Source organism: Salminus brasiliensis, chromosome 21, assembly GCF_030463535.1.
Source record: "Salminus brasiliensis chromosome 21, fSalBra1.hap2, whole genome shotgun sequence".
NCBI lineage: Eukaryota > Metazoa > Chordata > Actinopteri > Characiformes > Bryconidae > Salminus > Salminus brasiliensis.
In genome coordinates this window covers 32,774,961-32,795,692 of record NC_132898.1, presented here as the reverse complement: position 1 = coordinate 32,795,692, position 20,732 = coordinate 32,774,961, and the positions used below count along the sequence as shown (strand labels likewise).

Below are 20,732 nucleotides of genomic sequence, written 5' to 3'. Positions count from 1 at the left end.
TGAGGAGCGAGGACATACAGGCCCGTTCTCTTCACAGCCTGGTGCTGACTGCTGTCTTCATCCAGGCTATAATTAAGCCCGGCTGCCTATATATAGAATGACGGAGCCAAACAAGCTAGACAGCGGCTCTCAGAGTTAACGGCTCTTGGATCACTGCGCCGTCGCAAAGGGAAGTCGTAGCGGGAAGCAAGTTTGTTTTGGATGTCTCTTCGATGGATGCGAATGGGATGGGAGAGGGAGCCAACAAAGGCGTAGTCCCAGATGATAAGTCAAAAATGAGAGGATGACAAGTGATATTTATGGAAATTCTCCACTGCCTAGTTCATTTCTTTTACCTATTTTATCTAAAAGCATTTTCATCTTCACTAGATTGAGGAGCAGGGAGCCATACAAAGTACAAATATGTGCTTTGCCTCTAACCACATGGCAGTGGCTATAGCACTATTTTTTAGGCTTGTTTGTACCATGTTTAGTTTTTGTTTGTTTGCTGCAGAACCTTTAGTTTTGTCACATTATCGTAATAATTCAGAAAAACCTGTAAAATACAAAAAAAAACTCAAATCAGAAATTGTGTGGTTATTCCAATAAATTTGAATTTGGATATTTGACTTTAATTTTGCGTTTTTCTGTTTGGCAGCCATCGCTGGCAGTCATTTGACCATTTTTACAGTGTAAAATATTGTTATTTGCATTTTTAATTACAGATAATTCTTGAAATGTTACATACATTTGATGGTAATTTGAGAAAGAAAAAAGACTATATTATAAAAACAATATAGCATATTTTCTGTAAAGAAAATCAAAATAAGTAATTGTCTGTAATAATAATGTCTGTACTTTTACAGTTATTAGTGTTTTTATGTGTAGTGTACTGGGTGCTCAGATGCTGATCTCTAGAAAGCTGTTTTACGACCGTGTTAAAAAGCTACATCAATAAACTACATTTGACTGGACTGGATATTTCTATCAAATAGATTTTTAGTGATAAAAACTGCATCACATAAATATTCTTGACCTGTTTCCATTTGCAAATTCTAGACCTTTGTTCTCCTGGCTTCAACATGACCTATTGATAAGGATTTTTCTGTGTGTTGTATTTTATTGGATGATTATTGTTATTACATAAGTGTTCTGAAAAGTGTCAGAACTCCTATTATAAAATCTTTGTTCCAATGAAATTTAGATACTAACTGGTGACAAAAGATGACAAACGTCTTTCTCACTGAAGAAAGACAAACAAACTGCCGACTGACTAAACCTAACTCTACAGTTGTGTTTGAAAGTTTACACACACACTCGGGTCTTCCAACGGGACAATGACTTCAAACACACATCAAAGGGGGTTGTGGATAAAGCAGGCTAACATTAAGCTTTTGAAAAGGCCTTCTCAGAGTCCTGACCTCAAACCCATTGAAAACATGTGGACTGTGCTTAGAAGCTGAACTGAACGCTAACAGTTCTGCCAAGAAGAGAGGTCATATATCATTTAACCAAATATTAGTGTCCCAATAAGCATCGCAAACAGGGTTTAATTAGCTAATTATGCTACCTAAAGCCTCAGGAACTTCATCAAGATCTTCATGCTCCTCATCAAGCTCAACAAGACGACTATACTAAATAACGGTACTAATACTAAAATACTACAGTGCATATTTAATGAGCAGTGTGGTAACTAACTGTGACCAGTTACATTAGTTTGGTACCATTTCTGTTATTAAACCTGCATGTTTCACTGCGGCTGAGTTTGAGCATCTGCTTGTTGGGCTTGTCTATTGGTCAGCACTCCCTGCAATTTAAGGAGGCGGGGCATTGCCCAGTACTTTGATACTTTGAACATCGGTGGGTCGAATTCCCATTTGCCTCTAGTCATTCCGGCAGCTGTAGTCTAACCTATAGTCCTTCATATGTTTCACTAAGCGCCTGTAACGCTGTGTGCACCTTAGCATGACATGTCATACCTGCGTGTGAAACCTGTTACAGTAGTGTTAGCGCTCATAGTCACTGAGGTGGGATGCATGTGACTGTGAGGGATAGTCATATTTTCAGAAGAGCAAACAGGGCCTGGCTATCTCACCCTAATTGTCCAAACCCTGAAGCTAGTTAGCACTCAGATGTTCCTCAAAGCAGAGAAAGAACAACCGAGGCCTTCGCAGCCGCTCTGTAGCCGCTCTTTAGAAGGCATGGAGGTATGAGAAGGGCGGCTGATTTCACGTACGACCGTTTTTTCTCTGGATTCCCGATAAGTTGAGCAACTATGTGAATGCAGACATATGAGAGGGCTTATGTTTTGGCCCTCTGGCCCCTATTGCTGTGGGTCAGAACGAAAAGGAAAGCAGCTAGCGAAGTGGCTGTAGCGATCACCGGTGTCATTTGAAAGAGATACAAACAGGAAGATGAAAACCCTCAGTGCTGGAGGAGGAATCAGATTCAGCACTGGGAGCTGAGGGGTTTCAGTGCTGGTATTTTTGTCTCAGTGATTTGGAGTGATCTTGAGTGCAGCCAAGCCTATTAACGACCTGGAGTGTAGCAGTGGAATTACTCATTGTTCTCATGCTGATATCTGGGATGTTCTTCCTCCTGTAGAGCCTGTGTTATTATTATGATTATTAGCAGTAACACCATCCTCACTGTTATTACATCATATTATTGTTATTATTTTGTTTTATCAAATGTATTGGTGCTGCTCCCCCTGGCACTAGCAATGCTCCCGACACTACGAGGGTCAGGACCTCTAATACAAGTGAAATCAGCCACCACATCTTTTCAACCAGCCACCGATGCGGCATCACTGGCAGTCGACACACTCGGACCTACCCAGCTATCAGACGCCTGTGCCGGCTCACATCGGTTAAAAGTGATTAACCTACCGGGAGCGAGAGCGGCCAATTATGCTCTATCAGACTCCGGCCACTGATGGCAAAGCGGCATCAGGGCTCAGGATTTGAACTACATTAGACCGCTGCCCCACTCAGAGCCCTACTTTTGTTATTCTCACCATCACTACTATGATGATATCAGCACACCTGAGCAGTAGAACGGTCTCAGTGGTTCTGTGATTTTAATAATCAATCATTTATAAATAGTTCTGATCAGAGGAGGACGGGTCGGGTCCCCCCGTGAGTCTTGAGTCTTGCCACTGTTGCTTTTTCCGTTGAGATCAGTGTCCAGCTTGTTGTTTTTGGATCGAACTCTTGCAGATTCTTAATTACTTCCTGCACTGGCTATGAAACTGATTAGCTCACATCGCTGCGGTGTGATTGCAGCAGGTTGTGATTCATTGTGTATATGAAACTGCTTAGGGCACACCCTCAGCTGACTAACCAGAACTGTTTTCAGGGTGTCTTGCTCAAGAACGAAATGTCAACAGTAGCTATGATTAGTTATCAGGCTATCTATAGTCATGGTTCTGATTAAAGCAGCGTGTCTCGTGGAGCTAGTGCTCCGCAAGTTTGTCCTGAAGTTTAGGCCTCTTCTATTGATCTGTCCTTTCCTTGTGCAGCACTCATTTCAGGACAATCTGTGCTGCCCCCATGTGGTGCAGTGTCTGAACTGCAGCGTTGAGTTTTGTGTATTTGTGTGTGTGTGTGTGTGTGTGTGTGTGTGTGTGTGTGTGTGTGTGTGCTTTAATTCAATCATCTGACTTAACTCTTCACTTAAATTGAGCGCTTCCACAGTGCCGTAAATGATGTTGCTAAATATACAGTCACACTGTAAATAAATCTGTTTACTCACAAACACAATCACAAGTGCTTGTTTGTTTACGCACAATAACGACAGCACACATCTACTAACTGTCTTCTTTTTCAGGATATTAACTCTGATAGTGTATCAGAAACCACTGAATTAAAGGGCCCATATCAAGGAAAGGAATCATTGTTTTTGTGATGTCACAAAACCCTTCAAATTTGCATATACAGTAGATTCACCCAGCCCATTCCTGCTGAAGGAGTGTGTCATCCGGGACTGCTTTTGGATTAAGGCTGTATACAGGGCAGGACAGCCAATGAGGATAGAGTTCTGTTATATTTGAAGTCTTAAAGGCACAGTACCAAAATCAGGCAGGTTGAGCAATGTTCAACACACAGCTGGTGCAAAAGCACATCCGATATGGACCGTTTAGGTTACCAGACCAGGTTCACAGTGTTCACAGTTTTACGACTGTCCAGACCACGTCTAACCTTACCTAAAGCTGACCTTCATGTCTGACCCAGTTATCCCCAGTTAACCTAGTCTCTCCCCTCTTTTCCTCATCACCCGTTCCTCTGAGGACCCCTGAGGGAGCTGGTCTCCACTGTGCTAGTGATGAGCTCTCTCTAGTAGGTATTTCAAGCATGCCCTCTCCTTCCACTCCTGCATGATCCTGTATGACCAGATTTGACAGATTTGCATTCCAGACACTGATACTGATAACGGGCAGGTTTAAGAACTCCGGACACTTTGCATGCCATAGATATGTCCTGGTTACACGGTGATACTGTAATATGATCACTGGTGAGTTTGTGTGCATTGCTGTAATAACTATGAGCATGATCGGCCCCTTGTCAGCCAGTGTCCAGTGCAAACTGAACGTCTGGTCCTGCATGTTTAAAAGCCAGATTTCACCTGCAGCTCTTTATTAAACACTCTCTGGATCTCCCAGTATATAGTGTTACAGAGCTGGTGGAATTCACTACTAGGCAAATAAAAAGCCTCTGAAACGGAAGAATTCTCTGTGGAACTCGAGACGCGTGTAAGCAAGACTGCCTATTGATAGAAATATTAATCCTCCACAGGATATGTAATAAATCCACAAACACGATTCACTTGCTCATGGTTGGTGGTGATGCTTTAACCCCCTATCACACACTAAGGGCTTCTGTACAAACTGGTGGAGCTATTCTCTGCTAATAGAATAGTTTGTAATAGCACTTTCAGGCCCACCGGCAGGGTATAGGCTGTTTAAGGGGTTAAATCCAGATGCATGAATGTTTACAAATGAAGGATTTCCAGTAGCACATCTGGCCATTCTCTGTTAATGATCAAACGTGTCAGTGCTGTTAGATGTTACACAAATGAGAGTTTTTTTAAGGTCTTGTTCTTCGTTCAGTGAAGCCTGAATTAGACTTTTCTAAATTGTTCATTTATTATACAGTAAGATTTATTTATTATGACCATTATTAGCACATAGTTGAATGATTATTTATATAAATGCACAATAAACAATTTGCTACCACCCTGTTATGCAAACTTGTGAGCATGTTTTGCCCTAAATTTACATTTATTAGTGTAAATTTACATTTTCTGGCAGCACTTTGATTCACATGGGATCTGGGACCTACCAGTATGTTGCTACTTTAGAGTTAATAAGACTTTACTCTAATACATCAAACATTGTTATGTATTCTAATTTAAGGTTAAAACTATATTTTGAATTCAAAGTATTTTGTGGTTTTGCAAAGTGAATACATTCATAAAAAATAAATTAATTAAAAGAAACACTACAATAATTCTTATTTTTAAAGGCACAGTAAACAAAACTCTACAAATGTTAATCAAAAAGGCGCAGGCTGAAGCTTGAGCTAGTTTTACCTAAAAAAAACATTCCACACATTCCACAAATTCTACAAATTCTACAAATTCCACAAATTCCACACATAATAAGGTTAATTTCTCAACTTCTAAATATTTGCCACCTTATTTTTAAACTCCACAACTTTACCCCTAAATATATATTTTATATATCATATTTTCATCGTAGGTTCACATTTGCTCTCTCTAATTTCAAATAATTTCTGAATACAGTTAGGAAGTAAACTATGTTGTGCTTTGTACATTATTGTACACATCTGTGCAACTTTAAGGTCAACTAAATCACAGAAGAACGTAAAGGCATAAATAGTTTGTTGGTCAGTTCCTAAAAGTCTGATCATTTTTTTCTGTTGCATGAAAATTTGATTTGTGTTGGTTTCATAAGTGTTTCCCCACAAAAAATACAGACGAATTAAATTCTGATTCAAAATATATTTAGTTTTATAAAGTGTTGCAATGTTCTTCTATCTTTTTGTTTTTACAGTATTTATGTGCTGTTTCCAACAAAGGTTCGATTTATTAGCTTTTGGTTGTCAAAAAGGGTGAAAGCTAAGTCCATCTGTCCAACATGTAGCGTAATAGACTAATCAGATTCTATAGGCTATACTCATCACTAATTACATTATTATTAGTCTACTAATAAGACTTTAGAGTTGTGTAACAGGGTGGTAACAAAGCGTTTGTTAAATAATATTACAACTAATAATGCAGTTATCACATTCTAGACTCTGATTATTACAAATAACTGTTATAATAAATAAATCTTAATGCATAGTGAATAAATCATTTAGAAATGCCTGATTAAGGCTCAACTCAACAAAAAATAAGACCTGAACAAGCTCCTTGTTTGTGCTTCTGGAAATAAAGTGTTATCTGTGTTTTTATCTCGGGCCTTTGTTGTTTTCTTATCTTGCGACTTAAAGCCAATCTGGTTTGGGATATTCTCCTGAATTTCTCTGTAAAAGATGTGCTTCAGCCTGAGCGCAGACCTTGCATGCTTGGTGCGCCGTGTTGGTTTGCATGCAGTGCTTGCTGTAGCTGTGTGAGGGCAGGATGAAGGTGGGGTGACACATTTCTGGAAGCTAATCTTTCTTTCTTTCTCTTTATCTCTCTCTTTCAGGTGTGGTTTGAAAAGGCAGACGAGGAAGAGGAGGAAGACGAGGAGGAGAAAGGAGGAGACGTAAAGGGCAGTATTGCTTTCTGTTTGCAGGTAGAACACGCCGGCACTCGTACCTACTACTTCAGCGCCGACAGCCTGGAGGATCAGGAGGAGTGGATCCAAGCCATGAGTGAGGCCGCCAGGGTCAACATCTCACCCCCTGTAAGGTACATGCACACAGACTCATCGTGTACAGATCCACACTGCTAAAACTATGAGATCCTGGAGGAACTCCAGGGGTTCCTCAGGTTGGAACTATGGAGGAACCTCTTAAGGTTAAGAGGTTCCTCTTAATAATTAGTAATTAATAATTCATAAATCAGACAAATATACAGTTAATAGTGAAGCTGATACATATTTAAATACTTATTCTAGTAAAATAATTCCAAAGTAAAATATTTAAATGTGGCATATAATGGAGTTATTAAGTATTTGAGTTGTTCTTTGATGTATAAGTACTAAGTATGTGACTTTAGTTGGGTTGAGAAATGTTCAGATACGGATTTGCACGCCTATATACAACCCTGTTATTTTGCCTCTTCTGATTGGCTGGTTTACATAACCCTGACAGCTCACTGAGCCACATAGTATAGCATAGCTTTAGCAGTGTAACAAAAACACTGTAATTATTTCAAGTTCAGTCCCAAGACTGGTTAGTGTTACTGCCCAGCCAACATGCTCATGTGGGGCTCACATGAGCAGGTGGAATTTGGGCTAGGTGGGGGGTTCCATGTGGGCATGGGCTCTAAGTGGGTTTGTACATGTGTTGTTACTGGGAACCAGTTGGGTTTCACAGTTGGGCCCTGTTGTTAAAACTCGTACTAGTCTCACATGGGTCACATCTAGGCCTCCATGTGCAGTGTACAGCCTAGATGGGGCCCACGTTTAACTTACTCCTGGTCCCATCACCAGAGCCAACTCGAATTATGTGGCCGCTTAGAGCCCAACGCCACCAGGGGGCCACCAAGAGCACTGAAATATCATTATAAAAAATCATTATTTAAAAAATAACAAGTGGTATAACACAGGTGAAAGCGATCTTTATATTAATTTATTTTCATAGTTGGCACACTATGTTAATCAGTTCCTGCTATTGGCTGCTGCCACTGTTGAGCAAATGCAGATAATGCTAATGATAGTGGGGACATTACACATGTATGTATTGATGAAGCATCTGTTGCTGAGGTGATGGTATGGTGGGCCCCAAATGAAAATCTGCTTAGGACCCTGTAAGGGCTTGGGCCGGCCCTGCCCTGCCCATCACTGACACTGGTGGGCATCCAAATGTGGGGCCAATGAAGAACCAGAGGACAAAACATTGTGGTTTCTAATTGGGCTACCCATACAGACTGGGAAGACCCATAGGACCCATAGGAGTGGGATAAGACTGGAAGTGTACAAACACTGCCACACTCAAGCCTGGCTGGCCTCTAAATGGCCTTGCAGCTCCAGAGTGATGCAACTGTCTAACTGTCTGCTTATCAAGAGACATGAAATGTATCGACGCCATAGCCCTCCATGGTCCGGAATCTGAGAATAGGAAGGCCTCCCCCATGTGATAGGGGGCACTCTATCCCGCATATGGGAATAAACAGTAAACAGGTTGAGAGGGGGAGGAGCCACAGACTAAACATCTTAAGTTAGCAGCGGTTAACAGAGACTTTCTCTTTTTCTGCAGGAAAAACTCTGAGCCCCTCTCCCCAGAAGAACAGAACCACATCATGGTGGCCAAAGGACCAGAGACGCACAACAACGGCGATGATGCTCTAAGGCCTGAGCTGTCAGAGCCTGCCAAACACGGGGTAAATGGGGTGGACTCCAGAGAGACGTCCACACCCACCACCCCCATGCCACCAGACATGGGAGAGAGGGGAGGGCCACCTCCTCACCATCCCAATGGATGGGGCAGCTATGGCCCACCTAACGGCCCGGGCTACCCGTCCCAGGACAAAATACGGGAGGTGAGGGAGGTGCAGCCCGAGCCCCAGGAAAACGTGGTGCAACGGAGGGGCTTTGTGCCCAGGACGGCACCTGAGAGGCTGGCTCAGAGGAAGAGCTCCATGACCCAGCTGCAGCAGTGGGTGAACCAGAGGCGGGTTGTAGCTGCCCAGGAGGACCTGCGCAGGTGAGAGATCAGTACATCTGACAGTCGAAGCCTTTGACAGAAGTGCTATAATGACCGCCACCTCTGATCTGCTTTGCTCTCTTGTCTTCTCCCAGTTCATCGCGGTACTACACAGTGAACCGAGGCATGTCGCCCGATTACTACGGCATGTATGGCGGCCCTCCCTACATAGAGGAGTACCCCCTCTACCCCCCTGGCGTCCGGCCTGAAAGCATCTGTTCCATGTCAGCTGCTTTTGACCGTACGCCCATGCGCTGGACTGCGGAGGAGAAGCGGCGGTCGCTGCGGGATGGCGTGCTTTACGCCCCACCCCGGGAGCCCCAGTGGATGATGGGACCTCCTGGCTCGCACCCTGGATACTACTCCCAGCTAGACTCAGCGCAAGGGTCCATGAGACGGCTCTCACTGCAGCCGCGCTCTCGCTCCGTGCCCCGCTCTCCTTCCTCTTCATCCGGAGGGCCGTATTCACCGGGACCCCATAACTTCGTCTCGCCGGCAAGGTCGCCCAGCACCCGGTTCGACAGAGTGCCTGGGCGGCTCAGAGAGGAAGGAATCTACGCCGACCCCTCAGTCTACGGCCTGCGAAGGTCCCTCAGTTCCCCCAAGGTAGGAGAAGGTCTGGTAAACACTGGTTGCCATTGACTTAGAAATGTTCTGCATTTGATTGATTACTAATAAAATGTGAGCTGATCGTTTACACACAATTGTAGATATTATAAATACAGTCTAAATAAACAAATCTAAAAATAACATGCATACAATCGCCACAAATGGATCATGTCTTCTGTTGAGCACATTAAGTAAACATCCACAGGGGGCAGTGGTGGCTCAGTGGTTATAGCAAGGCCCTTTAGCAAGGCCCTTCACCTTCCCTGCTCCATGGGCACCACAGCGATGGCTGCCCACCGTTCCGGGCATGTGTGCTCACTGTCACTCTGTGTGTTTGGCCACTAGTGTGTATGTCTATGTGTTCACTGCACGGATGGGTTACGGATACGGCACGAGACAGGGTGCAGAGACAATGAGTACGAAGACAATAATACAACAAATATACAAATACAAATATGTGCATGTGTAAATGTGTGACTTTCGTATGTGTTTTTAGATCAGATATGTATCCAATTTGTGGCGATGTGCATAAATGTCCCATTTTAGGGACAGGTTTGTTCACATAACAGACAAATACAAACAGTGGTTGGTGTGGCACAACAGATAACACCACTACCTACCACTGAGCTGCCGCACCATGTGGGACTGGGGGTCGATTCCCGGGCTGGGTGTTTGTGCTGCGCTACACCAATAAGAGTCCTTGGGCAAGACTCCCTCCTAACACTACATTGGCCCACCTCTGTAATCCGAGTAACCTTGTAAGTCGCTCTGGATAAGAGCGTCAGCTAAATGCGGTAAATGTAAATGTAAATGTAATATGGGTCCTTTACATAGCCGAATCCGACCTGTGCAAGAAATCAGAATAGATTAATTACGCTGGTAATGTGAACGTAGCATATTTTAACAGCCCAGAATCAGCCTTTTGACCTAAAATCTGCATTTTTGTCCTCTGCACTTCCTAAAACAGGGCTGATGTTTGTGTACATAATTATGTTAATGACCATGTCCTGTCATTGAGTCAAAAGTGTTATTACAACCCTCTGTTAGTGAATAACAGCCCCAGCAGTGTGTACAGAGGTCCCTGTAGTTAGTGTGGAATGCAGCGTGGTGTGTAAGAAGGCTTTCTGCATTGAGGGGTTAATCTCCTGCTGTTTTTCTGACCTGCTCCTTACAGTATGATTTCCCTGGGGATCGACGGTCACTCAGTCAAAGTGTGTATCACTACAACTACCCGGCCTCCCCCTCTCTGCACAGCAAAATGGTACGTTCCAGTAACTCAGCTCAGGTTAGAGGGGCTCCGTTCGGGCGAGTGTGTTGAGGACAGGGAGTTGCTGAAGCTCGGTGCTCACGGCTTCTGGCTTTATGAGCTACACGCATGATGATGTCTGTGGTGATTTTGCTGATGCTGAGGCTTTGAGTGACAACTGATATTTATGAGCTAGTGTGTGTGTTTCTCTGTCTCTCTCCCTCTGACTCTGCCTCTGACTCTATCTCCCTCTGCCTCTCTCTCTCCCTCTGCCTCTGACTCTCTCTCTCCCTCTGTCTCTCTCTCTCCCTCTGCCTCTCTCTCTGTCCTACTGCCTCTGTCTCTCTCTCTTACTTTTCTGCCTCTCTCTCCCTCTGTCTCTGCCTCTGTCCTACTGCCTCTGCCTCTCTTTCTCCCTCTGCCTCTGATTCTCTCTCCCTCTGCCTCTCTCTCCCTCTGACTCTGCCTCTCTCTCTTCCTTTGACTCTGTCTCTCCTACTGCCTCTGACTCTCTCTCCCTCTGCCTCTCTCTCTCTCCTACTTTTCTGCCTCTCTCTGCCTCTGTCTCTGCCTCTGCCTCTCTCTCTTCTACTGCCTCTGCCTCTCTCTCCCTCTGCCTCTGTCTCCTACAGTTTCTGCCTCTGTCTCCTTCTGCCTCTGCCTCTCTCTCCCTCTGCCTCTCTCTCTCACTCTGTCTCTGACTCTTTGCTTCTGCCTCTCTCTCTCCCTCTGTCCCTGCCTCATTCTGTCTCTCTGTCTTTCTCCATCTGTCTCTCTGTCTTTTTCCCTCTGTCTATGCTTCACTCTCCCTCTGTCTCTGACTCTGTCTCCCTCTGTCTCTGACTCTCTTTTCCTCTGTCTCTGACTCTCTCTCCCTCTGTCTCTGACTCTCTTTTCCTCTGTCTCTGACTCTTTGCTTCTGCCTCTCTCTCTCTCCCTCTGTCCCTGCCTCTCTCCTTCTGTCTCTGACTCTCTGTCTCTCTCCTTCTGTCTCTGACTCTCTGTCTCTCTCCTTTTGTCTCTCTGTCTTTTTCCCTCTGTCTATGCTTCACTCTCCCTCTGTCTCTGACTCTTTGCCTCTACCTCTCTCTCCCTTTGCCTCTACCTTTCTCTCCCTCTGTCTCTCTGCATCTCTCCCTCTGCCACTCTCTCTTTTTCTCTCTCACTCACTATATCACTGCCTCTCTCGCCCTCTGTTTCTGCCTCTGTGTTTGACTCGTAACTGTTTATGTGTGTGTGTGTGTGTGTGTGTGTGTGTGTGTGTGTGTGTGTGTGTGTGTGTGTGTGATGGGGTGCTCTGCTGCTGTGGCCATGCTGTGCGCTGCTTCTGGTGTGACTGACTGGCCTCATTGCTGCTGCTGCTGCTGCTGCTGCTTCTTCTCACACCAGGAGGATATTTTAGATGTGCAGCTCCAGAGAAACCTGGAGTATCTGGATCAGCAGGTACGTGGCTTAACCCAGCACAGCTCAGCACAGCTCAGCACAGCTCAGCACAGCCAGTGCAAAACCACGTCCCCTGCACTACACCTCCCCACTGTCTGAACAGCTCTAAAAAAAGCTTTTTCAACCTCAGCTCTGTCTGATCGTATCTCCAGAACAGCAGCTTTACAGGAGGAGGCAAAAACCTTCTTAACCTTCTCTGAAAAAAGATGCTATTCATGCCCTGAGGCAGCAGACACACCCTCCACCATGCTTCACAGCTGCGATAGGATTTTGTTTTCCCAGAATCACTGTGGAGCATCCAGGTGGTCTTGGCCCAATTAGAGACGGGCTGCAGTGTGTTTTTTCAGGCAGCAGCATCTTCTTCATGGTGTCCTTCCACAAACCAATAGTAGACATACGGTACCAGTCAAAAGTTTGGACACCCCAGGTAGAATGCATGCTGATCATCAAACATTTAAGATCTCATGGCTGCAGGGGGATGAAAGGAGGTGATTGAGTCATTGAGACTATTGGCTATTAAAGCGTGTATTAATGTTCATTAACATGCTGTAGCTGCAGGGTTTGAGAGGTATATCCACCCTTACACATACAAATACACACACACAGACATTGCCACGGCCTACTTAAACCCCCCAGCCACGACATCCTAACTACAGTGGATACCCATGTGTCCTCAGTGTCCTCTTTACTGAAAACAGAAATACGCTCACCCTAGAATTTGGATTAGATGTTTTTAAGATGATGATCAGCACACATTTAACCAACATATGTTTTTTTGTAGTTTTGTTGATACATAAAATATATATATAATAAATTAATTTGAACTTTCAGTTGACGTTCAATAGAAGTTAATGTAAAATAATGTAATTTTAGAGCATTTCTTTTGATCTGTTGCTCAATAGATTTTGATACACTGTAAAGAACAACCGTCAGATTCACATTATGACAAAAATTAAATCAAAATCTGCAAAAATGGAGATACAAGGTTTTTTCCTCAGGCAGAGGTTATGTTGAAAAAGACTGGAGTGTTCCTGTAAAGGTTCCCGTGTTGACTGATTGAAGTGAAGACTAACAATGAGTCTCTCTTTTTCAGGCTGTGTTGAGTGTTTTCATGCACTGTGTTTCACTCACACTAAAGACATGTGTCGTACAGTGCCACCCTCACTATCACTGTGTCTCCCCACACACTGTTCTGTTCTCCTGAAGAAATAGCTATACGTATGCAGGGCAGGCGACTAGGGCTGAGTTTCAACACTCACGCTTTACCCGGTTTCCCCGCTCCCTGTCCGCCAAAGAGGGCGAATGGAGTTCTGCACTGGATTGAAGAAGTAATTAAAAGCGTAAACCAAGTCAAATGCCCCAGCACACATAAATGATCCCTCACCTGCCTCCAACCATGCTGTGTTATTTAGTAATCTCAAAAAGACTTGCTTGTGCAGCGTCTGACACTGTATAGCCCTTTTCAGACGCAGTACAGTAACCCAGAATCTTTCCGGACACGACCTGGAGGAGCTGGATGAGTGAATGCAAATGTCTGAATCAGTTGTCCTTAAAAAACGAAACTTTCCACAAAACTAAAAATACAATCAATAAAATACAGTACAATAAAATCACTGGTGCATAATCACACTGATCAATAATATTTAATAAATGTGTTATATAAGGTTTCTTGAAGCATTTATTTAAACATAGAATTGAATCATTTCTGAAATTACACTGATAATAAATAATTATGAACTTTTGAGCATTACTTTTGTGAAAATCCTAAATTCTAAAATAATAATAAAATAATAATAATAATAATAATAAAAGCATTCTAGGAACATCTTAGAAACTTCTTCTGGATCTTAGATTGAACCAAAAATTGTTCACATAACGTTCTACTAAAAAACATGTTCCTCTGAAGAGGCCGTTTCTTTTTACTGCATTGCAGCTTTGACTAGAGCTCAAAGGACTTTCTCTAGTGGGTGTGGTTTATGGAAATTATGGGGGCGTAAGTGGAGACTCATGTCACAGTTTTGGAGTTTTGGAATTGGCACATTTTCAGCTCTTTTTTTGTTTCAGTGAAGAGACATCAGAGGTTCACTAAACTCCCATCATTCAACCATACCATGAAAACTGCAGTTTAGCGGTTAATCGCTCTTGAGCTCCTTTAACAGCACAGCCTGGTTTGAGCGAGTGTGCCATGATACAGTTCGCACAGTGCTAGTCTTACATTAGCCTCGTATTAGCCTCGCTATGTCAGGAGTGTTAAAATTCAGCTAAGAATAAGCTCAAAATCCACACACCCTGGCCTCCTTCCTCAGCGGCCCGGAAAAGAAAGACACTCTGCAATTGACAGTGTGTTTGCTCCCAGGTAATGGAGGGAGATCACCTAATCGGCATGGTAACCAGAATGGTTGAGCGCTCCTCTCCGAGAGCAAGGCTTTTCTCGCAAGTAAGAGAGACTGGAGTGGCTCCGAGAGGCAGGCTTCAGTTCATGTAACTCATATCATCGTTTATACAGCGGGACCTGTCCAGCTTACACTATATGGACAAAAGTATTGGGACACTTCCACATTCCACCTACAGGAGCTTTTAAGCCGTCTTATTCTAAACCCATAGGCATTATTAATCTGGAGCTGGTCCCTCTTTACTCTAAACTCTTCCACTGTTCAATAATAACACAGGAAATTTCACCAGCTGACTTGTTGTTGTTGGTGCAGCGGTGTCTCCTATTACATACAGAACCACGCTGGAGTTCAGTGAGCTCTTCAGAACCTCCCACTCTTTCACTGATGTGTGTAAGAAAGGCAGACTGCAGGACTAGAGGCTTGTTCTGATACACCTGTGGCAATGGGACTGAATCAAACACCTAAATTCAATGATAAAGTGTGATTAAATATGAGGCGTCCCAATACTTTTGTCAATATAGTGTATCGCATACCTCAAGCCTTTATTTCAGCCTCTCTCTAGCACCGTCAATGCTCAAACGATTCCTGTGCTGGTTAAGAACTTGGTAAAGGCCAGTGACCAATATGGAGCCTGCCTCTCTCCTTGCTCTTTAGTAACGTGGCATGCTGGATGTTAGGTGGTGTTTCAGGAGCAGCTTTACGGCTATTTTTTTTATAGCTGTTTATATTTTTAGTTGGAATTTATTTGTCCTTATTGCTCCCAGTGAGGCAGTTTTCAGCATCTGTTATTTTGACCTCGCTTTTTAGATCACCTCATTTCTGTGTTAGGTCCCCCACCTCTGAGGCCCATATGTTCTGTGTGACACTCATTTTGTGAGCGTTGTGCGTTCCATTGCTGTTTGTGTTCGTGTTATATCTGTGATCTCATTCATGTCGTCTAAACTAACACTCCATGAGCCAGCATATTGTGGGCCTAACGGTTTGCACAGCATCCGGGAATGGCTTATACTGCTGCATTAAATAAGTACATTCATTTCTGTATGTTTATGCTTATGGATTCATTCATTTTTCAGTACTGCTGATACTACTGCATTTACTATTATAAGCAGGGATGCACCGATATGGGAGTTGTGTTTACTGTATCTACTAATGCCAACATATCAACTTTAATAAATATAGATTCATTTAATACCTGCTCCTGGATTAGAGGTACTGGACCTGTTAGTAATAACATACTAACAGGTCCAGCAGACTAAGGATCAGTGAGTCAAATCCCAGGTTATGCTACTTTGCCATCAGCAGCCGGAGCCTGAGGGAGCACAATTGGCCATGCTCTCTCCAGGTGGGTAGATGGCGCTCTCTCTCCCCACATCACTTCACAGTGAGAAGCTGGCCGGCATTGTCGTCTGCTAACTGATGCATCAGAGCTGGGTACCCGGTGCTTCTCTATGAGAGTGTTGATTGGCCGGTGATGTTGCATCAGTTTGAACAAAGGGGCGGTGGCTGGTTGCTCATGTGTTGGAGGAGCCAGGTGTCAGTCCTCACCCTCCGAGTGTCGGGAGCGTTACATGTGATAGGGGGAGAGTATGAGTATGACGAGTGGGTTGGGTAATTGGCTGCCTGTAATTGGGGAGGAATATTGGGTAAAAATAAATATATTTAGATAGAATCAGTTGTATCTTTAGAGTTACTTCTGAAGTGCAGTAAATAAATATGTCATCAAATATTGGTTAAATTTTAGATTCCGATATCACTGTGCATCCCAAGTTATGAGCAACACTCGATGATTAATTCTGCTCTGCCTATCTTCTCGTCCTGTTTTAGGTGCCTCCATTCCATGATATCTACAGAGATCTGCATCCCACACTGAAGCTCAATGAGATTGAGACTAGCGTAAGGCCTGTTTCTGATCAGACAGTTGGGTCCAAAAGTCTGAGGCCACATTGAAAGTCTGGAATTTCTCATTTAAACCAGGAAGGAATAAAAAGGATGTTTAGAACATTGAAGAATTCGAAACATAGAGAAGTTCAGTCAAGTTCCGTTAAGAAGAAGCGTTCAAGATACTGCACGACATCTAGGAAAACAGTCCGATTTGAGCAAATGTGTGACATTGACCATGCTTTGGCCTTTATATAAAGTCTTATTTCTTCTATTGAAGCTCATGTTCAGATGGAGATGGATTTCATCTACTAATCACAGGCTTCCGCTCAGACTGAACTTGTCCATGCTAGCTCATGTGCACACTGTCATTACAGCAAAAGAAGGATACAATAAATACTAAGAAACTCATCATTTAAATAATGATAATAATTATAATATTTCATTTGTACAGAAACATTTTGCATTAAATTCCTCAAGTCAAGGTCTCAGACTTTAGGACCCCACTGTAAATCCATAATCACGAACTCATTTGCTGAACGTACATATCCCTCAGTTTATGTTAAAATATTTATTATTTTTAAGCACAATTTCCTCCTTTTTTCTCTCCGTGTAGAAACTGCTGAGTCGCTTGTGTGAGCAGAACAGGATTCTGAAGGAGCAGGAGACCGTATGTCATCGACTGCGGCTGGACAAGGTAAGATAAAACCTTTTCTTAAGCTTTAGACTTTTTCAGTCATTGTGTGGCGTAATCCTCTTTTGCTTGTGGGTCATGCACTTTGCAGGACAACCTGGAGGGGGCGCTGGTGGCCACGCATCAGGAGATGGAGTTGTACAGGACTCAACCACTGGCTATGGAGAAACTGCAGCTGAAGAAGGAGAGTTTACAGAACCAGCTCATCAACATTCGCGGAGAGCTCTCGCAGGCTTCCAGCGTAAGCCAGGCTCTAAATAATAATAATAATAATAATAATAATAATAATAACAATAAATACACTATACGGACAAAAGTATCGGGACACCTGCTTATTCATTATTTCTATAATTTTAACAAATTATATATAATATTTTAGCACATTTGAACAAAAACAGATACTGTTCATTACTAAACCCTGGTCTTCTCAGGCTCTGACCACTTCCAGAATGGAGTTTGAGGCTCTGGAGGACGAAGTGAACGCCATTCATGGTGACCTGTGGGAGCAACTAAACACTGGCGGACAGGTACGCTGATCTTCACCTTCATCATCATCTTCGTTCTCATTGCCGTCTTCATCATCATAAGGCCTTAAGGCCTTTGTTCTTCAGCGTTCCCATTAAGGCCCAGTGGTTTATTTATGAGCACACGCTCATATCGTCTCTTTTAAGTGGCCAGCGCATTAAAGAACTGTGTTTTTTCCAGTAACATGACAGTTTCATTTCAGTGACTGATCACTTCCTGTGACGGCTCTAATGTGGTGAATGCTATTGTGAAAGACACGTTGCCCATCTGACCTTGATGGTGGTGAAATGTAATGTTAGAGACCCATTATAGAGATATTGCAGTTGGATAATTGAAAAAGGGCAGCTGCTTCACAGTTTAGTAGGAAGTTCTACATATAATCAATTATTAATACACATATGAGTCTCTCATTACTAATTCATGAACATAAATACTCATTTTCTTGATGTTTCTGACAGCGCTCATGAATTAGTGATATGGGTTTAGTGAAAGGGTTCCATTCTCTGGTTAGTAATTGGTTAATCATATATGTTGTTTATGTTCTATTTTATATTAAAAACAAGTTTTTTTACATGCTAACACTTATTGTAGCTATTCAATGTACATTCAATATGCATGCATATATAACAATATGCAATACAGGGTCACAAACCACTCTAACAAGCCTGTTTGAGGGTAATTGCAGCTACAGGTGCAGTATATGGCCAAAAATATGTGAACACCCTGCTTAATTATTACAGTTACAGCCAAACACAGGTATAACATTAAGCCTGTACCCATGCACCTCCATAAATAGTGGTACTGTCATAGGATACGACCATTGCCACAAGCCAGTTTGTGAAACGTCCGCCCTGCTAGATCTGCCCCGGTCAACTGTAAGTGCTGTTATTATGACATGGAAGTATCTAGGAGCAACAACAATATGAGCACTGTGCATTGAAAGCTTCATTAAAATTAGGATCTGTGGACGTACAGCTGCACACAGATCACGTCCATTGCAAGCCTTCTCGTCCAACACGACTGAACCAGATTAATGCTATTTGTCTGAATTTGGCCCAGAATCCCAGAGACACACTCCCAGAAGAGTCGAGAGTGGCTGTAGTTGCAAATACAACAGGCCAACTCCATACTAACCGCCATCGTTTTGAAATGGGATGTCCAACAGGCTTATGTGATGGTTAGCTGTCCACATACTTTTGGCCATATATTGTAGTTGTATAGTTTGCAAGTTCTGAACTTCTTAAATTTGACTTAATATACAAACCTCCTCTCCTCACCCAGAGTGACCTGGTCCACCAGCACTTGCAGAAAGAGTTCTGGAGGGTTCAGGACGTGCTTGAAGGTCTGCACAAGAATAACCCGTCCCGAGGCACAGACACAGCCAAGCACAGAGGTCAGCCCACTGCCCTCATTCTACACCACACAAACCCTCTCTGATACACATGCAGACCTCAGTGTAATCCTATTTATCATATCAAATTCTGCATCAGAGCTCAGAATCATATTAAATTATTATTTGACAAGACTTTGGCACAAGTTCAAATATTCTGAAAGCTTTTGTTGTAGTCTAATGTTGAGCTTATGTTTTGTCCTCAGCAGCCAGCGGGGCATCCGGTTCCTTTAGCACAAACAGTCCAGCCAGTCCTCTGAGCTCTGTGAGTCTGACCAGCCCCCTCAGCCCTTTTTCCCCAGTGCCCGGCTCACAGACCTCGCCCACGAAACAGCTGGCCACCGAGGTAAGCTGCAGTTCATTATAGTCTTATACAATGCAACACAAAGTGATATCACACAAGACAGAAAAACAGCTCGGAGTAAAGCCATGTTCACAGGAGCATTTTGGTATCTGCCAAAAGCAAATTGATACACGATGCTGGTTTGTTGTACTGTAGTGATATTTGGGCTGGACTGCTGAGATTTGATTTTACAGTTCATTTATTTTCAAACAAACACAGAAGAAGGACAGAGTCCTGAAGCAATACTTTCAAATGTGCTAACTCGTAGGACTGACCCAAACCACATTGTAAAGGCTATAAACAAGCCTGTAAACAATAGGTTTAAATTATATATTAAGTAAGTCATCCAGTCAGCAGAAACAGTCCATTATTATGTGAAGTGTGTACTGGTGATAGCGCGAAAGAACTGAAAGCAGTCGTGGTGTATAGCACTATATTTACATATCTGAGGAAATTAATCGAACCTGTCATGCCTTTAGGATAGAAACTATATATACAAAAGTATTGGGACACCTGCACATTCATTATTTCTTTTGAAATCAAGGGTATTAAAAAGAGTCGATCCTGTCAGAACTGTCTCTACTGTCCAGGGAAGAAGACTTTCTACTACATTTACATTTAAGGCATTTAGCAGACGCTCTTCTCCAGAGCGACTTAGAAAAGAGCTTACTGAAGAAGACCCTCAGCTAGTTTAAATAGACTAAAATTCAAAGCCTCTAATCTTAGACTCTACTAAACACAAGTCAATATGGTGACCATAGTACTCTACTCTTCACCCAAGTCCTCTCAGAAGAGGTGGGTCTCAATGCAGCTCAATGCTGGGTGGCTTTTTAGCCCTCCAGCCCATGCCTGGTATTGGGCATGGTCCTATAGATTCATGTTGATCTGCTTCAGAGAGTCCTATTCTAGACAAGCTGTGTGTGCATTTGCACATCTATGTCAGCAATGGGTGCAACTTTAAGTAGCTGAATGCGTTTATTAGAAGGAATGTCTACAAACATTTGGACACATTGTAAGCTTCTGATTTCTTGTCCAGGATGGTTTCATAGGCATCTTCATGCTTCAGTGATTGAACATATCACACACTCAAGTATCCGAAATTCTTTGGCCACACCTACTCACTTGTTATATCCAATATCACTTGATATTAATATTTAGTTCGTTTTGCATGTTGCTCAACCCACATATGACCATCTGAAGCTTCTGTCGGCTGGAGAACATCTTCAAAAGACAGGACAAGACAAGACAAGCGTCATTTTCAGACATTTCTACATGTTTATGTTGAAATCAGTGGCTAGGGATGCATTTTTGGTGGATACCAAAAGCCCTGGACATAATTTTACACAGCATAATTCAGAG

The 20,732-nt window shown here is 43.0% G+C and overlaps 1 protein-coding gene across 8 annotated transcripts in view; it reads left to right on the top strand.

The window, feature by feature from the left end:
• Window positions 1-20,732, top strand: part of plekha6 (pleckstrin homology domain containing, family A member 6) — a 153,222-nt gene that overhangs the window by 120,102 nt on the left and 12,388 nt on the right. For 4 of the 8 annotated variants that reach the window (XM_072665526.1, XM_072665532.1, XM_072665528.1 and 1 more), the window contains 11 exons: window positions 6,689-6,894; window positions 8,406-8,852; window positions 8,948-9,458; window positions 10,636-10,722; window positions 12,097-12,150; window positions 16,368-16,436; window positions 17,038-17,118; window positions 17,207-17,356; window positions 17,547-17,642; window positions 18,922-19,033; window positions 19,237-19,376. In XM_072665526.1, coding sequence (XP_072521627.1) covers window positions 6,689-6,894; window positions 8,406-8,852; window positions 8,948-9,458; window positions 10,636-10,722; window positions 12,097-12,150; window positions 16,368-16,436; window positions 17,038-17,118; window positions 17,207-17,356; window positions 17,547-17,642; window positions 18,922-19,033; window positions 19,237-19,376 — 1,953 coding nt within the window. The remainder of the gene's footprint in view (window positions 1-6,688; window positions 6,895-8,405; window positions 8,853-8,947; window positions 9,459-10,635; window positions 10,723-12,096; window positions 12,151-16,367; window positions 16,437-17,037; window positions 17,119-17,206; window positions 17,357-17,546; window positions 17,643-18,921; window positions 19,034-19,236; window positions 19,377-20,732) is intronic. The other 4 variants (XM_072665531.1, XM_072665533.1, XM_072665527.1 and 1 more) reach the window with 3 other exon arrangements.